Below are 21,894 nucleotides of genomic sequence, written 5' to 3' on the forward strand. Positions count from 1 at the left end.
TTTCGGCCTGCACCCAACATGATTAATCTCGTCTCTCTCTCACTCCCTCCCGAGTCCCTCTCCCTCTCTCTCTCTCTCTCCTTCCTCCTTTGGAGTATGCTCTAAGCTCTCCCTCTCTCTCTCTCTCTCTCTCTCTCTTTCTTCCTTTGGAGTATGCTCTAAGCTCTCTCTCTCTCTCTTTCTTTGTGTCACAGAGCTTCCAGGATCCAATATGCCGAAGTCATGCAACCCCTACTGGCAGGAGCACACCAATGTCATCCGTGTTATTAATACGCCGACCCAAGCTGGTTCTCGCACGCGTAGAGGGCAGTGCAAGTATTGCAACTTCGAGCTCACGAGCACAATTTCTCGTGTCGTGATACACTTGACACGTATTGGCACCACCGGCAATTGTGGTGGGTGCAAGCAAGTGCCGCAGGATATCATAGACAAGCTCATTGCTGAGAATTCATCAACAGCAAAGGGTTCAAAGAAGGTAAGGGGCAGCCAGCACACTCAAGATGCACTTCATGATGCGCTTGTGGGGGAGATGGGTGATTCTTCCACACAGGATAGCCAGCCTGCAGGGGGCAGAAAGAGGGCCCGTGTCATGCAAGAGGGTGATGAGGATGATGATGCACATGTGCTGAGACAGAGTACTTGGACTTCACCTGTGTCATCTCTTTCGTGGGTGAAAGACAAAAAGTGGCTGAGATGGAGATTGCTTCCACTCTTGTGGAGTGCAACATCTCCTTCAATGTATTGAGGACTGATCAATGGAAGAGAATGGTGAGGGCCATAGCAGAGGTTGGCCACACAGACTCGTGGTCCAAGGTGGAGTATAACAAAATGCGTACCACGATGCTTGAAGAGCAGAAAGCCTTGATAGACAAGGCATTGGTACCTGTCAAGGCAGGATGGCAGTCTTTTGGGTGCACCATCATATCTGATGGCTGGAGTGATATGCGTAGACGACACATTATCAATATTTTGGTGTCCTCATGTCTTGGCACATACTTCTTGCGGACTGTGGATGCAGGAAAGGCAGGAGAATCCATCAGTGCTGAGTTTATTTATCACCACATCAGACAGGCAATTTTGCATGTTAGGTCAAAGAATGTGGTCCAAGTGGTGACAGACAATGCTTCAAATTGCAAGCGTATGGGTGAATTGGTCGAGGCAGAGTTTCCTCGCATTGCTTAGACTCCTTGTGCTGCACATTGCTTGGACCTGCTGCTGATGGAGGATATTGGAAAGTTGCCATGGGTGCAACCTGATGTTGCAGATGCCATGAAGATTACCACATTTTTCCGAAAAAAACATCAAGCTTTGGCCATCTTCAGGAGCCATAGTGCACTTGATATGGTGCGACCCTCGAAGACCAGGTTTTCTTATATGTTCCTGGTCTTGCAGAGGCTTTTTAGATTGCGGGACCCACTACTACAGACTGTGGTGGACCCGAAATGGAGGTTAATGCACCATGCGCAGACAAAGACCACTAGATACATTCAGCGGAAAGTGCTTGACGAGGCCTTTTGGACAGAGGTACAGAGCTTGACGGTGGCATTGCAGCCTATCCATGTCCTCCTCCGAATCACAGATATGGAGGGCTCTACTCTTGGACTGGTCTATCATCTCTTCATGGAGATGAAGCGCCATATTGCCGCGTGTAAGACATTGACGGAGTCTCGGTGAGTGTACACTTGGATATTGTTCTTGGCTGATTATATTAATATTAAATAATATGCACATTGCAACAATATGTTTAAAGTAGCTCCAGTCGGCCAGCACTTCCCCACTATAAATAGTGGGTGTTGGCCTCTCATTTTTCATTCAGTCTTCTACATATTTGCTCCCTTACTTATGAGACTAACAGTGTCTCTTGCTTGAGACTGTTTTGGTTCAGTATATTCAGCATAGTTTGCTCCATATCTCTCTCTCTCTTGCACTCTCGGTTCAGCACATTCTAGTGCCACTCTGCTTCCGCTCTGTGCACTCTTTCATGGTATCATCGCTCCCAGTTTAGCAACCTTTCTGCTGCCCCAGATTCAGCCCTGTTTTCAGCACCTACTCCTCTGCGTTTTCTTCCAGATTCATAGCTTTTGCTGCTGCGTTTTCTGGACAGCACTCTGCTGGTCGCTTTTCCTTCAGATTGGCTTCACCAATTCAGCCATCTGGCTCTTGTTGATCAGCGTTTCATTGCCCACTTGGAGATTGGACTGCAGCGGCCTGTTTTCTACAGGACAGCACTTGTTCACTGCTGTGTTTTCCTCTCCAGTGGCCCTTTCCCTTTGCAAAGGGGGCTTGTGGTGTTGCAGGCTTTGGTGGCACTCCTGGTACCTGTGGAGGACACCTTTTCTTCAAAGTTTGTGCATTTCTTGAGATTGAGCCCAAGCTTTTGTGATGGCTGCTCCCACTTCTCTTCATATGTTTGCTGAGTCTGCCAAGTTGGATGGTTCCAACTACACCCTATGGAAGGTGAAGGTGAAATCGGCCTTGCGTGGCGTGGATCTCTAGGATTGGCTTGTTACACTGGCCAATGCCTCCCACCCTTGCTTTCGGTGGTGTGTCTCAGGCACAAATTGATATCGACGTGTTTTCTCCTTCCTGATGTTGAACTGTCAGGATGCTGTTCTCTCTCATATGTGCGTACAGCAGATGCTGCACATGAAGTTTGGAAGGCTTTTGCAGATCTCTATGAGATTAAGTCTCCGGGTCAGATTTTGGCATTGGAAAAGCAACTTATGTACTTATCAGTTTCTGCGTTTCCATCTTTATCTGCTTTCATCTCAAAGATGAAAGATCTCCGGGACGAGCTTGCTGTTTGTGGCAAGGACATCTCCACAGAGGATATGGCTATTCGGTTGCTCTCCAAACTTCCAGAGAGGTTTGATGCATACTTTCAATCTCTGGTTTCTTCTCCTCGTCCTGTTCCAGTTACTTGGGAGGAAGTTCTCCCCTCCGTTATGCAGATTGAGTCTCGGGGGAGGAAGTTCTCCCCTCCGTTATGCAGATTGAGTCTCGCTTTGAGGAGCGGACTGGCTCCTCCAGTGGCCCTGATGGAGCTTTGGCAGCACGAGATAAAGGGAAGACTCAACAAAAGAAAGGAAAAGGGGGTTCTGACAAGAACTCCAAGGATTCCGATAAGGATAAAGACAATAAATCTTCAAAGAATAAGGACATTGAATGTCATTATTGTGGCAAGAAGGGTCACAAGTCACCCCAACGTCACAAGAAGAAGCGTGATGAAGCAGCAAAGAACTCTTCCTCAACGGCGGTGTCTCAACCCAAGAAGGATGATGGAATTCTTCTCTTAGCAGGTACTCGGCGTATACTTGCTCTTGTGACTTCTCAGTCACGGTCTTGGATTGTTGATAGCGGTGCTACTGCTCATATGACACCCCATCGAGATTGGTTCGAGGACTACACTGCCAGATCAGGCGAGATCACTCTGGGTGATTCTTCTTCTGTGCCAGTGCCATGACCTCTAACGTTCTGTATATTCCAGATTTGGCTTTTAACATTTTGTCAGTGAGTGCTCTTACAGCTCAGGGTGCGGAGGTGATCTTTTCTTGTTATGAGATTACCATTCGTGATAAGGCGACTGGTAGCATCTTGGCTCAGGAAGTCCAAGATAGTGGCCTCTACAAATTGACCGCTCTGCTTTCTTCTGGTGCTTCTTTTGCTCTTTGGCATGCTCGGTTTGGCCATTTGAGCTATCAGCTTCTGCAGCGAGCTTCGAAGGATGGGTTGGTTGATGGATTACCAACCATCAAGGCTCCGTCTTCTACTTGTTCCTCTTGTTTATAGGGGAAGCAACACCGAGCCGCCTTTCCGAAGGAGGCGACACATAGATCTTCGACATCACTTGCTCTCATTCATGCAGACTTATGTAGTCCTATGAGTACCGCGTCTTTGAGTAAGGCGTTGTACATGCTCGTGATGGTGGATGATTTTACAAGATATACTTGGGTTTTCTTTCTGAAGACCAAGGATGAGACTTTTCATCACTTCTGTGATTGGAAAGCCGAGGTGGAAAAGGAGACCGGTCACTCGATCAAGGCTCTCAGGACCGATGGAGGGGGTGAGTTCACATCCCAGGAGTTCCAGCAATATTGCAAGACACATGGCATCCGGAGACAGCTTACTACAGCATATACTCCATCACAGAATGGAGTTGCCGAGAGGAAGAACAGGACCATCATGGAGATGGCCCGTGCTATGCTTGAGCATTCTTCATTACCTCGACATTTCTGGGCTCAGGTGGCTTCCACTACTGTCTACTTTCAGAATAGGTCTCCTACTGCTGCTCTTCCCTACAAAACTCCATACGAGGCTTTCCATGGTGAGAAGCCCTCTGTTGTTCATTTCCGGATATTTGGATGTACGGCGTATGTTCATATGCCTAAGGAGCACCGCTCCAAGTTGGACTCGAAGTCTCAACGCATGACTTTTCTCGGATACAACACTGTGTCCAAGGCATATTTTCTTTATGATCCTCACGCCGGTAAAGTTGTTGTGAGCCGTGATGTGGTGTTCGACGAGACTCCTACATCTTCAGAGGGGGGTCGTGAGCTTCTTCTTCCTGCACCTCCTTCTCCTCCTCCTCCTCCTCCTCCTGCTCCCGCTGTTACTGTTACACCTCCAGCTGAGGATACTCAGTCAAATGATGATGACCCTGCTCCTCCTCCGGCGAGTTCGAGCAAATCTGTACCTGGTTGGTATTATCAAACAGTTCGTGACTCTGGGTTACGTGAGCTTCCTTCTGCTCCTCCGCCTGGTTCTCTTCGGCGTTCTTCCAGAGTTACAGGGAAACAAATTCATGAGGGCAACATGTTTGTTAATTATGCTCTTATGTCTACAATCATTAATGGTCCTTCTGATCCCACTTCTGTAGACGAGGCTCTTTCACATGAGTCTTGGCATCATGCTATGCCGACAGAGCTGGATGCTATCGAACAGAATGACACTTGGATTTTGGTGCCTCGGCCTCTGCAGCGTAAGGTGATTGGTGTGCGTTGGATTTTCAAATCAAAGTTTCGAGCTGATGGCAGCTTGGACAAGCACAAGGCGAGGTTGGTTGCCAAGGGTTATGCTCAGCGCCTTGGTGTCGACTTCGATGAGACCTTCGCTCTGACGGCCCGGGTGACTACCATTCGCATCGTTCTTGCACTTGCAGGACATCATAGATGGCCCGTTTTCCAGATGGACATCAAGTCGGCTTTCCTGAATGGAGAGCTTACACATGAGGTTTATATTGATCAGCCGCCAGGATTTGTTGTTCTGGGCAAATAGGATCATGTGTACCGGCTGAAGAAGGCTTTATATGGTCTAAAGCAGGCTCCGCGGGCTTGGTACCAGCGGATTGATGAGTTCTTTCAGAAGCTCGGCCTGCGCCGTTCTCATGCAGATTCGAACCTTTATATCCTCCTTGAGAGGGGTTGATTGTTATCATTGTGGTCTATGTTGATGACCTCATCTTTACAAGTTCTTATTCTGTGCGGATCCATTCTGTTATGGATGCTTTGGAGACAGAGTTTGAGATGACGGATCTTGGCCTCTTGCATTATTTTCTTGGCTTTGAGATTTGGCAGACCTCGAAGGGCATTTTCTTCTCTCAGAAGAAGTACACTCAGGAGATTCTCAACAGATTTCAAATGACTGGGTGCAAACCAATATCTTCTTCTATGGATATTGGTGAGAAGCTTTCTTCACTTGATGCTTCTCCAGGGACTGATCAGGGACAGTATCGGGTTCTCGTCGGTTGTTTGGTATGGTTGACCTACTCCCGATTGGACATATGCTTCGCAGTCAGTTTATTGAGTTCCTTCTCATCCAAACCTCGTCAGCAACATTGGCAGTGTGCTCTCAGAGTTCTTCGGTACTTACGTGGCACTCTGGATTTTGGCATCTTTTATGGCCAAGGACGCACTCTTGTTGGATGGTCTGACTCAGACTGGGCTGGAGATCCAGATACACGGCGTTCGACCACTGGTTGTGTTTTTTCACTTGGGTCTGGAGCCATTTCTTGGAGCAGTAAAAAGCAACCTACTCTGGCGCTTTCCTCTACCGAGGCGGAGTACCGTGCAATTTGTTATGCTGCATTGAGGCGATATGGTTGCGGAGATTATTGGAGGAGCTCGGCTATCCTCCTACCGGATCTACTCTTCTTTGGTGTGACAATCAGAGTTGCATCGCCATCGCCAAGAACCCTGTGTTTCATGCTCGTACGAAACACATTGAGATTCAGTATCACTATGTTCGTGAATGGGTTCTTGCTGGAGATTTGCGTTTGGAGTATTGTCCTTCCGCGGAGAATGCTGCAAATTTGTTCACCAAGCCGGTTTCTCAGGCTTCCTTGGCTCCTCATCTTCGGATTCTCGGAGTTTGTTCAGCATCTGGTGCTGAGAGGGGGTGTTAGCACTTTCATCCCCAGTTTCTGCCCTTTTATGGTGCCCATTTGGTCCCCTTTTGTATGGCCCTTGCTTGTGGGCTGGCCACCCCTTTTTTACTATTTTTCTGGGATTTTTCCCAACCATTCTGGCATTTTTCCAATCGGCCATGTCCAACAGCTCCAGTCGGCCTGTTTATGAGCTCCAGTCGGCCAGCACTTCCCCACTATAAATAGTGGGTGTTGACCTCTCATTTTTCATTCAGTCTTGTACATATTTGCTCCCTCACTTATGAGACTAACAGTGTCTCTTGCTTGGGACTGTTTTGGTTCAGTATATTCAACATAGTTTGCTCCATATCTCTCTCTCTTGCACTCTCTGTTCAGCACATTCTAGTGCCACTCTGCTTCCGCTCTGTGCACTCTTTCATATCTGCTTTCTGCCTCAGATCTCAGCGAGGTGTCTGTCCTGAGCCTCTTGAGGAAGCCGCTTGAAACTAGTCCACTCGCCAAGAGATTGGGCTGGGCTAGAACTGAGGGGGCCCCAAGCTATGACAAAACTCGTGCCCAAAGAGTGGCCGCTTGGCATCCTGAAGAGGTGGTTCCACATCAACAGCTTTTGGAATCTCTCCTCGTCCGAGGCCCGCGGGGGGGGGGGGGGGGGGGGGGGGGGGGGGGGGGGGGGGGGCTGCTGGAGGGGTAGCTTGAGGTAGCCCCAAGCTCGCATCGAACTAGTTGCAAATCTAGCCTCAAAGGCAGTGCTCAGGCCTCGGGATCCGACCTCCAAGAAACCAACGTGCATTGGGAGTCCAAGGGACCCCAAGTGTGGCGGTTCGAGCTAAGATCTGGTCAATCGAAAAGGTCATCCAGGGCTCACCGCCACGCAAAAGGCCTCCGATGATCAACTTGCCCAGCGGGGATCTACTCTGCACAGCTAGGTCTATCGTGCCCAATCCTCCTCGTGTCCGAGTCTGAGTAATCACCCCTCCAAGGCACCTTGGCCCGAGCCGGCTGGCCATCGGACCTAGCCCATAGAAAGATCCGGATCAGTCGTTGTACCTGACCCAAGCATTCTCTGGAAAACGCCCATAAAGAAGTGATGTACCACATGGTGGCCAGGAGCACATGGTTGGCCACGATCACACGGCCTTTGAGGGAGAGGTGGCGGTGCTCCAATACAAAAGCTGCTGCTCAGTTGAGATGTCAATCCCAAGTTGGCACCCAAGGTATCTAATCAGGGTGCCCCTGAGGATCCAAATGACTCAACTGGGCGCCAAGCCGAGCTAGGTGAAGATCCTACTCAAAAACCACACGACTTGTGTCAGTTGATCTGAGCTTCGGAGGCTAGGCAGAAAGTCTCAATGGCAATGGCAAATCTCTAGAGGTTCCCCTCCTCTCCAGAGTGGTAGGCAGCTATGTCATCTGCAAACTCCGAGTCAAGAAACTCCTAGGATCTAATGGGGAGGCGGAGACCCTGGAGTCCTGTCTCTTGCACGGAGAGAAAGCTACTCATCACCTCCACCACGAAGTGGAAGAGGAAGGGGGCGAGGAGGCACCCCTGTCTGACTGATCTGGAGATCGGAAACCAGGCAAATGCCACAGGTCATGTGAACTAATATCACCATCCAAAGTACATGTACTATTATGTGTTGCGTACCTCAATGCCAATAACAACATTACACATCATATAGGACCACAACGAGTAGTTGGTCTCATCAAACTTATCCTCAGCAGGGAAAGCATCCCAAATATATCAATGCATGCTATTTCATCCTGCAAATAACGAATCTCTAACACAAAGTGCAAATATCCCAACTATCTGGAGGTACTATCAATGCCCATTGAATGCAACCGAGATGGCTACCAATAGATCACTAATGACGAAGGAAACCTGCAGAGTGTATGAAAAATGGCAGTGTAAAGTGTAGAAATGTTACTAACAGAAATGCAAACATCGATGACAATGATGACGACCCTGTCAAAGTTGTTGATGATGTGCTCGAAGACGTGATGTCGAAGATGACAACGGCCCTGTCTGCAGACCAAATACTGCTGCAATGCAGAAAACCCAAAATCGAACACAGAGTTCAAACTGACACTCCACAGGATGTCTTCCAATGACAGGCCCCATCCTTAAAAAATTCTAGTGACCTCTTTGGAGCAGTTTTTGCCCCCAGAAAGTCTTCTTTTCACCTTGGCTGCCAGCTCTTACGGCTCTTGCAGTGGTGGCTTGGATGGCCACAATGAGCAGACCTGCCAGTTGCCAATGAAGTGAAGCAGCATAGGAGTCCCGGCACCACTATCGTTGGGACTGCCTGTGGTAGCACACGGGTATGGAGATGCGTCTATTCACAAAGGACCACCTGAGTACTCATTTTGTCTCTTGGGGAGAAATGGCCTAAGGAATGGAGACGGACCCTGCACTGTGATGGACAAATAGCAAAGGCCTGACATGCTAGCTAGAGTATCATTGGAACAGAGTCATCAACATCACAGGTAACAAGAATCCCTGGGCCTCAACTGCACCCCACAATTCCCGTTGGGAGCTAATAAGTAGCCTTGCAGTTTAGCACATTTGTTGGCAGGCATGGTGCCACAAAATTATTGAGGGACTCCCATTTGAAGTCCACAGACTCTCGTGGATGGGATCACAAGGTGCCCACTGTGATTCTTCCATCTCCCCCCCCCCCCCTGCGGTGACCTCCCTTAGAGAGAGGAAGCCATGGAGAGAATCTTGACCTCTACAGATACGTATGTTGACACAGGGAGTGTAACAACTTTCCCAGATCTATTTAAGGATTTTTTCCGGACAAAAAAAAAAATATTCTGACTATATTAATGATGTTTTAAGGCTTGGTCACCATTTTGATGTCCAGGAGAAGTAATCCCTTGTACACCAATATATTGGTAGTCATGTGTCATCGATGGCATACATAGGAGAGCTTTTCATGCAATGTGTTGGCCAAACCTCAAGCAACCAAAAGGTAAGGCAAAAGATTTCAAAATACCAAGAAAATGCACAGACCTTGAAACTGCGCCTATCAATAGAAATACATTTGCATTTGGTAATAGCCACAACAGTTGCAGCACGAGGCCTATTGTTCAGCAATGCCAATTCACCAAAATAATCTCCTCGCTTGTACTTCATGACTGCCTTACCCCCTGTTCTAGCTTCTGCTTCTCCCTGTTTCTCACAAAAAACAGACAATTGTTTGGAAAATCAAGTTACCATGTGACTTTCTATAAAAGGTACAGAAGTTGCATGCTTTTCCAGATCAAATGAAAATTTTCAAACCTCTTCAAGAATATAAAATTTGTCTCCTGGATGACCTTCAACCAGAATTTCTGTACCAGCTTCAACGTATTCGGCCTCCAAAACATCAGCAATTGCTGCTCTTTCATAATTGTCAAGTGTCTGTTTTACATAAATGTATTAACCTCTTTGTCGGTTCTCAAAAAAAACCCTATTGGAAAGCACACGCGCGCACGCAGGTGACAAATCATGGATAACATTGCAAACACCTACATAGGCATTGAATATGCTAAATACATGAATCATGATGTACTCATAATAAAAATAGATATTGAAAAGGCATTTGACACAGTTCAATGGCAATTCATAGATCAAGTGATGAACAAAATGTGTTTTGATCCAAAAATGAGGAATATCATATACTGGCTGTATAAGGAAGAGAGAGCCAAATGCATTATTGGAAATGAACTCTTTGCTCCATGGAAGCTTGGACGATCCATGAGATAGGGATGTCCATTGAGTGCCTTGCTTTATGCAATAGCTACTCACCCATTGCTCTTGTACATGGACAATTTGATTGAGGAAGGGAGGCTGCATGGCATTGACATTACAGGAGCCAGTCAATTTGTTAGTCGAGCGTATGCATATGATTCCTTCTTCTTTTTGAGGAACACACAACATGATGTTAATGCAATCATGGATGCATTGAAGCTATATGGATTAGCTGCTAGATTGAAGGTTAATTTTACTAAGTCAAAGTTGTTGCCTCTTAAAACATGTGACTGGCATTCCATTCTTTGGCTAAGTTTCATATTGCCTCCAGACCACGTGGTATGGCATCTTCAATATTCAATTGGATGGAAAGTGTCTCTCAAGCAAGAAAGGCAATGGGTCATGGATAAGCTAAATCACAAGATTGAGTATTGGAAATTGTCGACATGGCCATTGCATGTACGGTTGATATTGTCCAATCCATCATCATGGCCTATACTTGCCTCTGGTGCCTTGCTCAAATAAGGATATTGACAATTTCATGTCCAAACCTTTAGAATGTTTATGGCGGACAAAAACACATAGAAAGGCCATCAGATTGATCCAAAAAGAACTTGTATGCACTCCCAAAATTCATGGAGGCCTAAATATACTCAATATTCGCTACCATGTCATCGAAAGGCAACTCTACTTCTTGAATTCCTTCACCAAAAGCAACCTTGGACTTTGATGCTGGCACATTTGATTGCGACAATGAAAACAAAAGCTTTTGGGGATTGGATAGTTTCCCGCCAAGACGTCATATTTGGAAGATTTGAAGGCCGAATTGTGAGCTGCCCTTATTCCACCAAGCTTATACAAGACTGGCAAATGCTTCTTTGTCATCTTTCTTGGTCGGGCAAACCTCTAGATAGAGACAAATCTTTGTGAAAAGAAAGTATTCATTGGAGTAGGGCTTTTCAGCATTCATTGGCTGCACTACAACCCAGAAAAGCATCTTCCTCTCCAACTTTGGTTACGCCTAATTGATGATGATGTTGATGATCAAGGCAATGTATTCTCCTTTCCACAGGCTGTCAAAAGATACAATATGGGTATGCATCACACGCATGTATGGCATGAAGTAATTTCTAAATTGCAAGATTTTCAGCTGGTGCCTCCACTTGAGGACGAGGAAAGCTTAAGAGACTCAAAATTTAATAGGCAACTTCCACGTTACTCTCCTTTCTCTTTCCATCACCTCATGGCAACTAGAGCTTATAAAACTCCTCCACCTTGGATACAAACACATGCAAATCAGTTGTGGCATGTAAACAAACCTCTTCGCTTTTGGAAGGCCACTTTGACTACAGTTTGGACGAGCAAATTGCCTCTCAAACGAAAACTTTTCTTGTGGAGATGCATTGTGGGTGCATTCCCGGTTGACACCTTCTTAGCTAAGAGAAACATTGCACCTGTCTCTTGCAAAAGGTGTTCTCATCGCCAAAAGATAGTTATTCATTTGTTATGGGAATGTCCCTCTTCAAGTGCTCTCTTGGACAGACTTTCAAGGCACTTGAGAGTGCGATTTCCCAACAACAACTTTGGGAAATTCTTCTAGATGTCCAGCCATCTTTCTTCACCTTTGCTAGATTACACGGTTTTCCTTTCTTGGACTAGATGCTGCACGAAATCAGCCGATTTTCTGCCATGAGGAGATTATATGTTTTCCTTTTTTTAGGAGGTCTCTTTACCTTTCACTCTGAGATTCTTTTGACCTCACAGATCTTTCCTCTCAACAGCAGGAAGTGTTCTTCCACTGTTTTTGATATCTGAGTAGTAGTTGTCCCACCTGAGGACACCTATGAATGTACCATACAATCCTTAATGATGCAATTGTTTCACACAAAAAAAAGTATGTAGTTCTATGTCTATGTCAATGCATATGGGGTGAATGCTATGCAAATGCAAAATGCTTTCTAATGCAAACCCTAAGGTTTCTACTGACTCTATATGCATGAATGATTCTCTCCAAATGGGTTAAGAGACTCGACTAACTGATTGACACTCTAAGACTGAGGAATGACCTACGTAGCTCATGCCTGACCGAGGATTACAATGGGACCACGGCATACGACATTATCATATCCTAAAGGATCCTTCTGATATACAATGAAGCACTCATGATGAGCCATCCTGTCACCATGCACTACAATGTAGAGTACATGTGACATATGTCTATGTCAATGCATATGTTGTGCAAATACACATACACATGTATATATGTTTCTTTGGCTTTCGGAGAGCAATAATAAACAGATCCATACTATGACTACAATTGCCAAAGCCCACACACACACATACACACACAAAAACACATAAAGCACATATTTTGTTTGAATTTAGTTTTCCCATTTGCTGATTCATTATTGATACCTCATCTTCCCATAAAAGAAAAATTGAGGAAAAAAGAACCATATCTTTGACTACTAGCTTCTTGAGAGTAGTCATGCAATTGATAAATAGCGGCTGACCTTTAGTAGAGGCACATCTTCCAAAAATCTTTCATAGAGTTTCCTCTTGTTACTAGTGGTATGCAGCAAAATGGTCCGAAAAGTCATTCTATCCATGGCCCAAAGAGTGCAGTTTGAGCTTGCCTATTCAGATCAAGTCAGAATTCGAAAGTAAAAATGAGTATATGACACTTCAAGATAATATGAGGTAAGCATTTGCAATGAAGTCCACCTTCACAGTTGCAGCACGTGGTGCATTGTAAAGTAAAGCAAGCTCTCCAAAACTGTCGCCAGACGAATATTCCTTTACCATTTCTGGTTCAGTTTTATTGGGCTTCTGCAGCCAAACTTCGCAGGCACCTTCCTGTACAAAAAAACGTCAAAGTTGACAGGGAATGTAAACCCAAAGAAACCATGACACACTCACGTTGACTACATATGTAAAGAGCAGGTAGATCACCTCCAGCAGATAAAATCGATCACCAGGGTCACCTTGTTTGATGATAATTTCATCTTTGTTATGTTTTACTTCCTCAACTGCATCAATGACCTGAATTTGAAGTAGACAATCCATAGCATCTTGCTGATCAAGACTTCAAGACTAATGGCAGAATGGCATCACAGGAAAACCACATGTTCTCTCTGAATTGTCTCACCAGCACATGACAATACATTCATTAGCATTGTTGTTGGTTTTTTTCTCGCATGCGCACGGACATGTGCATGTATGTGTGAGTGTGTGTGTGTGCACGCGCGTCTCTGTGTGCGTGTGTGCGTGTGTGCGTGTGTGTGTGTGCACGTGCACGCACACATGCATGCTTAAAACATTTAGGGATCAAATACCAGACCATACAATGTTCGACTGCTCCTGATCCAGAAATTTAAACAGGTAATTGTCTTTTAAAGCCTGTCGGATGCGTTGCTTAGCATCTTCATTCTTCAGGACTACCTGGAGCAACATGATTGGATCATCATATTAACCTGAATATATTCTTCAGTCGTATAAATGAAAATGGAGGCAGATAGTAGCCGGGATAGTTTAGCAACGCCCTTTAGTGGTTTGTGAGGACCTTAAACATACTTAGTGCATTAATATATTATTTCTTTGATGGGATGTGTATTATCTAGGTGCGTCCAGCCAGTGTAGATTGGCGGGTATTGAACCCACATCTATACCCTAGGAGGTGAAACTCTCAACCACCAGGCTACAGACCTGTGACGAAACACTTGGAAAACTCACCTTGGGGCAAAATGATTCAGCATCTTGCAAACTTGTGACTTCTGCACTTACGGCAGATCTACGGTGGAGTAATGTTTTTTGCCTTTGAAGATCCTGCTCCTGCATGATATCACAGACAACTTACAACCAAATAAACCTAGAAAAGCTAACAGCTCTGTTTCAGAAAGAAAAGCTGGTAATCTGCTCTGAACCAACATAATGACCCATGCACCTCTTCAGATGACTGACCACTTTTTCCAATATTAAAGCTAACAAACTTGGAGGCAAGCCCTTTAGCTCCACCTTCTTTTGAAAAGGACATTTCTTGTCCTGTTGTTCAGCTAAACATCAAAAAGTTACATCAGTTTTAGAGCATACTAAAGAACTCTCTCTCTCTCTCATACACACACACACACACACACAAAGGCACGAATTCGGCTACATCTATTAAATGCTCTACATCATAAATTAAAGACAGTGTTGAAGTGATACAAATTCAAGTACTATGCACACATATCCACCCCAATTATTGAACCATGTATACACAGGAACATGGCCACACTCAACCACGCATCCATGTACCCATGCTGGCACAGGCACAGAGAGTACACATTGCTCTGACGGGATCGCACAGATTGGGCATTGAGGCTGGATCTTGGGGGTGGATCTTGGGGGATCAGTCAGCAAGTGCTCGTATGTGCACTCTATATCAGCTATATGCTGAGGAGACTGAAGAACATGTCGTACTCACATGAGATCATTAGGGCGTGGTTCTCCCAGCTCCTTTAGGCCTGGGTATCATCCTTGATTACCTACTTCGCCACCATTCTTGATAGTCGGAGCACCTCATGGATCACCAGAATTCCACAGACTGAGCTCTGAGCTTTTGACATAACTCCCCATGTCTATGTCTATCAAGACTTCTCATACTGGTTTCACATTGTTCCCCTCTCTTGTAGACGAAGCCTACTTGTATACATCTTTGGTTGCCGCCAACAAAGGTCCCATAGGCCATTTTTCGGCCTCCTACGGATGATAATATATTTTCGTTTCATTTCCTCTCTCTCTCTCTCTCTCTCTCTCTCTCTCTCTCTCTCTCTCTCTCTCTGTGTTTGGTTTGATGTTTCTTTTCTGGACCAGGGATTTGGCAGCCCTTCAGGATCTCCATTTATGTATTCTGTCTCACAGGCCATTTTGGGCCAACGTAGACGCTAATAGAACTCTCTCTCTCTTTTTCTCTCTTCGCCGCGCAACACTCTCCCGCCCACTGCCTGCGCTTCGTTGTTCTCCCTCTTTCTCTCTCTGATGTACTGTGAGTCCCTACCCAAGACTAGATATACTCTGTGTCCCTACCCTGGACTAGATATACTCCGTGCCGCTACGCCAGACTAGATATACTCCATGTCCCTACCCGAGACTACATATACTGTGTGTCCCTACCCTGGACTACATATATTGTGTGTCGCTATGCTGGTCTAATGGTTTAACCATCAACCAAAAGCCAATCCCACCCTTACTTCAACGTGTCAGAATTGGTGCAGCGGAATACACACACACAAACACGTAGAGAGAAAGAGAGAGATGGCGCAGAGAGTTGACGAACGCTTGACTTGACTATTAGCAATGAAGATTGTTTTTACAAGGAGGGCATAGGGTTGTTTATATATCCCATAGGTAGAGATGGCCGACTACCACCACACTTTGAGATACATTAATTTAACACCCTCTCTGTAGCTCATAGTGGGCATAGATGAACAAGCCAAGTTGATGTAGATGCAACCATGGACACCTCAGTACCGGCCGGATACCGAATTCACCTCGGAAAATGCACCAAACAACCTGTCTCCTCAAGGAATGCCATCTTGAGCTTCAGCTGCCTCAAGGAATGCCATCTTGAGCTTCAGCAGACAACTCCACATCCATGATCCTCCATTCGTTGAACTGCGAACACATCACGTTCAAAAAATCCTCTGAACCTTGAACTGTCAACACACGACGCCCAAAATTCTGCTACACAATGAACCAGGAACTCATCCCATCCATAGTCTGCTACCAATGAACTACGAACACATCACGTCCATAGATTTGTCAAGCTGTTCCATGCCAGATGCATGTGCCTTGAACTCCGACACACGGGTCCAAATCACCAAAACGGGAGCACAGACTGCCCCTCTCTGCCACTCACATGCCTCTCTCTGGCTGAAACATGTGAGGGGAGTATCTCCATAGTTACGTTGAAGCTGACACCTCCCAATCCCCCTCTGCTTCAATAGCCCGAAGGAGATAAAGAGTCTCACTGCTCCCGGATAATGGAAACCCTGGTCCAAATGGCTTGCCACGAGATTTTAGCATGGAAATCATTCGCAACCTCGATGTCAACCAATTGATTATCAGGAAAACTATCCTCTGTAAACTTGAAACTGCCAAAGAGTGATGGTCATGGTCCTCGGATCTGAGTCTCGGAACCAACTCCACAACACGGAAACTTTGTTGTACACATGTCCACTGGTACAGATATCCTTGTCTCTTCATAGCCAATGCTAAAGTGGTATGCCAACTATTGTCGCCCAATGCATCTTGACGATGAATTCACCAAGATCCACTTGTCCATATCAATGTCTTGAGTCCCAAACCCTTGATCCATACTTGGCGGTCCCATTAAACTTCCCAGCTTGGGCAAATCTACCAGGCAACAAGTGTTGAAGTCGGTGGTTTTATGATGGGTGCAACAAAGGGAAGTCTCACAAGCCCTGAATAAGAGCACTTTGTGGACCAAAAACCCTTGCGGAAGCTTTGTGTGTGGGAACATGGGGCCTTGAAAAAAATAGAACTACACGTTTTTAAAAAAAACGCTTTCTTTGCTTCAATGCCGACGTGGTGCCTCACTTTCTCCACGTGCTGCCGCGTGCCAAGAAACGCAGGTCTACCCTGCCTGCTCGCTTCGCTGTTGAGTTTCTTGCTCCACCCAAGCCACCAGCCGCTTCCTTTTCTCTACCGCCTGCTTGCCAATGCTTCGCTGACTTTGCTCTCAGCCTCCTTCACACGGCACCTGCTCTTCTTCTCTTCGTCTTCAGCAGCCTCTTCACAAGCGGCGCCTTATCTTCGCACAATGGGTTCCGGCAGGGGGGCCTGGCGGTGGAAGAGCTGCGCTACGTAAGCGTTGGTGAGACAAACCTCCTCCCCGATCTGCGTGAACGTCTTCCCGCTCCTCGCCTTCGCCTCTCTCTGCGCTTGTCCAAGGACCCTAGAGCCTGAGCTCTAGTACCATGTCAGAATTGGTGCAGCGGAATACACACACACAAACACGTAGAGAGAAAGAGAGAGATGGCGCAGAGAGTTGACGAACGCTTGACTTGACTATTAGCAATGAAGATTGTTTTTACAAGGAGGGCATAGGGTTGTTTATATATCCCATAGGTAGAGATGGCCGACTACCACCACACTTTGAGATACATTAATTTAACACATCGCACATTGGGCCAGCTCCCATCTTCATCCGTGTCCTTGAACCTAACTTGACAAAGGTAAGAAGTAGATCCCAAGCTAAAACGACCAGATTGAGTAAGTGGGATGGATTGTAAGGGGAATTGAAAAAAGTGCTTGACAAGATTGATGCCCAAGTCAATGCAAGTACAGAACCAAATGGACGTGATGCGCTTACCAAAGACTGCCTACGGCTGCTGAAAGAAATTTTGATTGTCCAAGAAGATCACCGCGAATGGGAGATGGCAAAAATACGAGAGGACAAGGCTAAGATGAAGGAACAACATGCTAGATGGTCAGATGGAATGGAGAAAGAGATTGCCAAGCTCAATGGAGAAATACAGGACTGCAAGAAGGAAGAGGGAGAAATCAGTCCCTCCATCCTCTCTTAAGTTGCAGACCTTAAGGTGAAGCTCCAAGAGGACAATGTGGAGGACCGAAAGGGAGATTGAAGGAGGGTGGGCTGTAGTAGTGAAGAAAGAAGTTGAGGAGTGGACAGAGGTCACCAAGAGACACAGGACACCATACGCCCACTATTATTCACGACGTGATTGAGGAGACTAAAAGGAGGAAGATTCGGGCATTACATGAGTGTGGTTGGGCTGCAAGCAAGGGAGTCTGCCATGGCAAACGCCACCATACTATGTCAAAAGATGGCATAGAGGCACACTATATATGGATGCATGGAGAGCAGGTAACGACACCACACGTGCCCGCCCACTACTGCTCAAATTCAAGGACACCACCAGCCCGCAAGCATTGTTGGATCATAGAGCAACCCTCAAAGGTGAGAAAATTTAGCTTGGTAATGGCCTCACTCCCACAATTGGAGCATAGGAAAATGAGCATGTCATAGGAGCTTGAAGCCCAAGTGGGCAATTTATAGAGATGGCAAGGTCATCATCACACACAAACATCCCAAATAGGGACACGCGGTCTATGGAACCACACATCAGAGGATGGTGGTCAGTAACTGCAGCAAGACTTTGTGGTCAGACATTGGGGGATTCACAAAGACTTTCATAGGACAAGACATGTCATGTGCAAGACATGCACAAGCATACTTCAAAGAAGAGGCAACAAGATAAAGACTAATTAGAATCATAGATTTGGAGCATTGTTTGCTGTTTTGGCAAAGGGGTTTGACAAGTGGGGGGCATGGATGTTGTCGGCCAGTACACAGCACAGGAGAAGGACCAGTCAGCTACAGCATGTGATGTTCACTTGGTCACCACAAGGCTTATAAATAGCAATAGTGCTCATCGTTTTCTTCATTCAGTCCTGATTTGGGGCTGAGTCATAGAACTAGGATTAGACTAGGTTTTATACCTTTTCAAGGAGGCAGCCTATGGCTGCAAGACAGATGTACCTTTTTGTACTATATAATATACTGAATTCTCAGCTCTCTCTCTCTCTCTCTCTCTCTCTCTCTCTCTCCTGCTTGTGTTTTTTGCATCAAGATGTTCCAAATGGTGTTTAGGGCTGAAAGAAGACTCACAGAGCATCCGCATGTTACATTGGTATTAGAGCCTTCTTCAAGTGTGAAGATTCAGCTAGAAAAACCAGAAAAAAAGAAAGGAAAACCAGTGTGAAGATCCGCATGTTACATTTCTCCACAGGAACGGAATGGGGATTGGATGGAATAGATGTATAGATCTTCGTCAAAGTTAAGAGTAGATTTAGAGACCGGGCCGGGTGTGAGGTTGCCAGAGAAGGAAGGATGACAGAGGGAACTCCTAGAATAGAAGGGGATGATGAAATTCATCCAAGAATCAGATTGGAATCCCATCATCAAGTTTAGCAGACACGGATGTCATGTGCAAGAATACTTCAAAGCTAGTCCTGAAGAGGCAACAAGATAAAGGCTGATTAGAATCATAGATTTGGAGCATTGTTTGCTGTTTTGGCAAAGGGGTTTGACCAGTGGAGGACATGGATGCTGTCGGCCAGTACACAGAAGAGGAGAAAAGGACCAGTCGACTGCAGCATGTTATTTACTATGTCCAGGAGCTGGCCGACAGCCAGTTCACTTGGTCACCACAAAGCTTATAAATAGCAATAGTGTTCATCGTTTTCTTCATTCAGTCCTGATTTGGGGCTGAGTCATAGAACTAGGATTAGACTAGGTTTTATACCTTTTCAAGGAGGCAGCCTATGGTTGCAAGACAGATGTACCTTTTTGTACTACATGATATACTGAATTCTCAGCTCTCTCTCTCTCTCTCTCTCCTCTCTCTTCTACTTGCGTTTTTTGCATCAAGATGTTCCAAATGGTGTTTAGGATTGAAAGAAGACTCCCAACGCATCCGCATGTAACAGGACATCATCTTCTACAAAAAGGTGCACCAAAGCTAGGAGAGGGGACTACCACATGTATCGGGATACCAATGGGAGTCAACTTACCGGGGGGAGACCCGAACAACAAGAGGGGTGAGGGGATCAGGAGGAGCAACAGTTTTATTCAGTATACACTTACAGCCCATGGTTAGCATAGTCAAGAGGGATGATGAGGCCCATTACATGTGGGTTTGGTTACCGATTGCAGCCTCAAGATGCATCTATGTGGCAGTATGCTATTTCACCCCAAATTCTTCACAATATGTGTAATATGCGGAAGCTTCGGAGAAGGATCGGTACTTCAAAACTCAGAAATCAGCACTCTTTTCGCGACGGAATTAACGCACAAACTGAAAGACTATGTGCAGAAAAATAGAGAGAAGGGGGGAGATGGAGAAGAACACAGTATTGGGTCCCAATTACCCTCTGTAGGGCCCCCACCACGGATGGTGTATTTGCTTTATTAGAATGATGTAAATCTGAAAACAAATACAAAGTACTTGACCTTTTCTTGGCTGGAAAACCTGCCCTTGACCTTCAGTCCTTCACCCCTTAGCTTTAGCAAACCCTTGGCTGTCCTGGCCCTTGAATGCTTGAGGCTCTTGGTGAATTATGAGATGCTTCTAATGAAACTATGGGCTGGGCTTTTATACTTCCCAAAACATGCAGTCGGCTGGTTTACTGAAGACCCACGACTGAGTCTTGTAATTAAATGTGTTCACACTTTAATAAAGTGTTTTTCACACCTGTTTGGAGCCTGTCCAGCCTGCGCATGACCCCTGGACAGCCTCCTGGCTGCTGGGCATTCAACGCATAGGTGTGGGACTGCCCCCCACACCTGCCCGCCTTCTGTCCAGGGCTTATACCCTCTGTCGGCTGCCTGTCCAGAGGGTCTGGAGCTGGCCGACTGCCCCTCCAGCCCTTGCCTTGGCTGGTGGGCATAGTCTTGGGCCCTCCTGGCCCCTTGGAGGTGGTTCTATGCCTCCCCCATGCCCATACTAATTATGCCAATGCAAACACCTACACTGGGGTAGCCCTATGGGCTGGCCCCATCTCTACATGCAACCTACATGCCTACAGAGACCTGGCATCCAGTTGCAAACCAGATACTCAGCACATCTGACATCATTCCAGAGGGAGACTCACAGCGCGGACTGGCACTGCTTCTTGTGCAGGACAATGCACACCTGACCTTGGACTCATGTGCAGGACAATGCACACCTGACCTCGGACGACTGAGATGGATCCCTGGCTGACTCGTCCCGGACTGGGCTCACATGGGACCAGTTCACCATCCCAGGTCCTGCACCTTCTGTACAGAATGTCTACGTGGCATCCAAGTGCGGGATGCACGTGACATCCCCTTCTGCTTAACTTGACGGAAGCTGCATAGCCTCCAAATAATCCGTCAATAAAGCCGGATAGTCCTCGAAGAATTCTTTGTCGAGCCATACCGCTTCATGAGTTCCTCGGTCCTGAAACTTCGTGAGGAACTGTCGTAGTCTTCGGCCTGAGCCATGCTTGAAACGGTGCAGAAGGATCTGTTCTGGAACCATTACTTCGGCTTCATCAATGATGTCTGGTTCCGCTTCGTCTTTGACCTCTGAAGGGGGTGGACCTGCATATGGCTTTAACCAACTGACATGAAATACATCGTGCATAGTCCAACTCGGAGGTAGCTTTAACTGCATAGACACCTCATTAATCTTTTTCCGGATGGGGAATGGTCCGAAGCTCCTGAAAGACAACTTTGGGCATCGCTTGCCCACCTGCTTTAATCTTTGCTTCATAATCCGAAGATATACCCAATCTCCTTCCGAAAACTTCATGTCCCTTCGGTCTTTATTGGCCTGTCGAGTGTAGGCCTCTTGCGCTTTAGCCAATCTGTCTTTAACGGACTCTAGTATCTCCTGGTAAGACTCCGTCACTCTGTTCGCCTCCGGTACTGAAGACGAGGTCCTGGTTAACAACGACTGGAAAGGCCTTCCAAACGCTGCCTCATATGGAGTCCTGCCAATAGCTGAAGAAAAAGAGTCATTCAGAACAGCTTGAACTAAAGGCAAAAACGATTCCCACTTACCTTGCTGATCGTGGACATAACACTTCAGCACATCGAAGGCCAACTGGTTGTATATCTCTGTCTGGCCATCCGTCTGTGGGTGGAATGCACTGGAAAAATTCAACTTAGTACCAAAATTATCAAACAATGCCCTCCAAAAGTGACTGGTAAACTTGGCATCTCGGTCTG

General features: G+C 46.3%; 1 protein-coding gene across 5 annotated transcripts in view; it reads right to left on the reverse strand.

The window, feature by feature from the left end:
- The window catches only part of LOC147639244 (uncharacterized), a 38,776-nt gene that overhangs the window by 8,941 nt on the left and 7,941 nt on the right, over positions 1-21,894 (reverse strand). Inside the window, exons 2-9 of one of the 5 annotated variants that reach the window (XM_086788830.1) lie at positions 14,059-14,156; positions 13,848-13,946; positions 13,461-13,556; positions 13,068-13,157; positions 12,840-12,971; positions 12,629-12,751; positions 9,666-9,785; positions 9,163-9,554 (exon numbers count right to left, since the gene is read on the reverse strand). In XM_086788830.1, coding sequence (XP_086644956.1) covers positions 9,282-9,554; positions 9,666-9,785; positions 12,629-12,751; positions 12,840-12,971; positions 13,068-13,157; positions 13,461-13,556; positions 13,848-13,946; positions 14,059-14,148 — 1,023 coding nt within the window. In that variant the 5' untranslated portion in view covers positions 14,149-14,156 and the 3' untranslated portion in view covers positions 9,163-9,281. Of the gene's footprint in view, positions 1-9,162; positions 9,555-9,665; positions 9,786-12,628; positions 12,752-12,839; positions 12,972-13,067; positions 13,158-13,460; positions 13,557-13,847; positions 13,947-14,058; positions 14,168-21,894 lie in introns of those variants that run through there. The other 4 variants (XM_086788822.1, XM_086788813.1, XM_086788805.1 and 1 more) reach the window with 4 other exon arrangements.

This window comes from Cibotium barometz, chromosome 4, assembly GCF_041138505.1.
Source record: "Cibotium barometz isolate CiBa-2024 chromosome 4, ASM4113850v1, whole genome shotgun sequence".
Taxonomy (NCBI): Eukaryota; Viridiplantae; Streptophyta; class Polypodiopsida; order Cyatheales; family Cibotiaceae; genus Cibotium; species Cibotium barometz.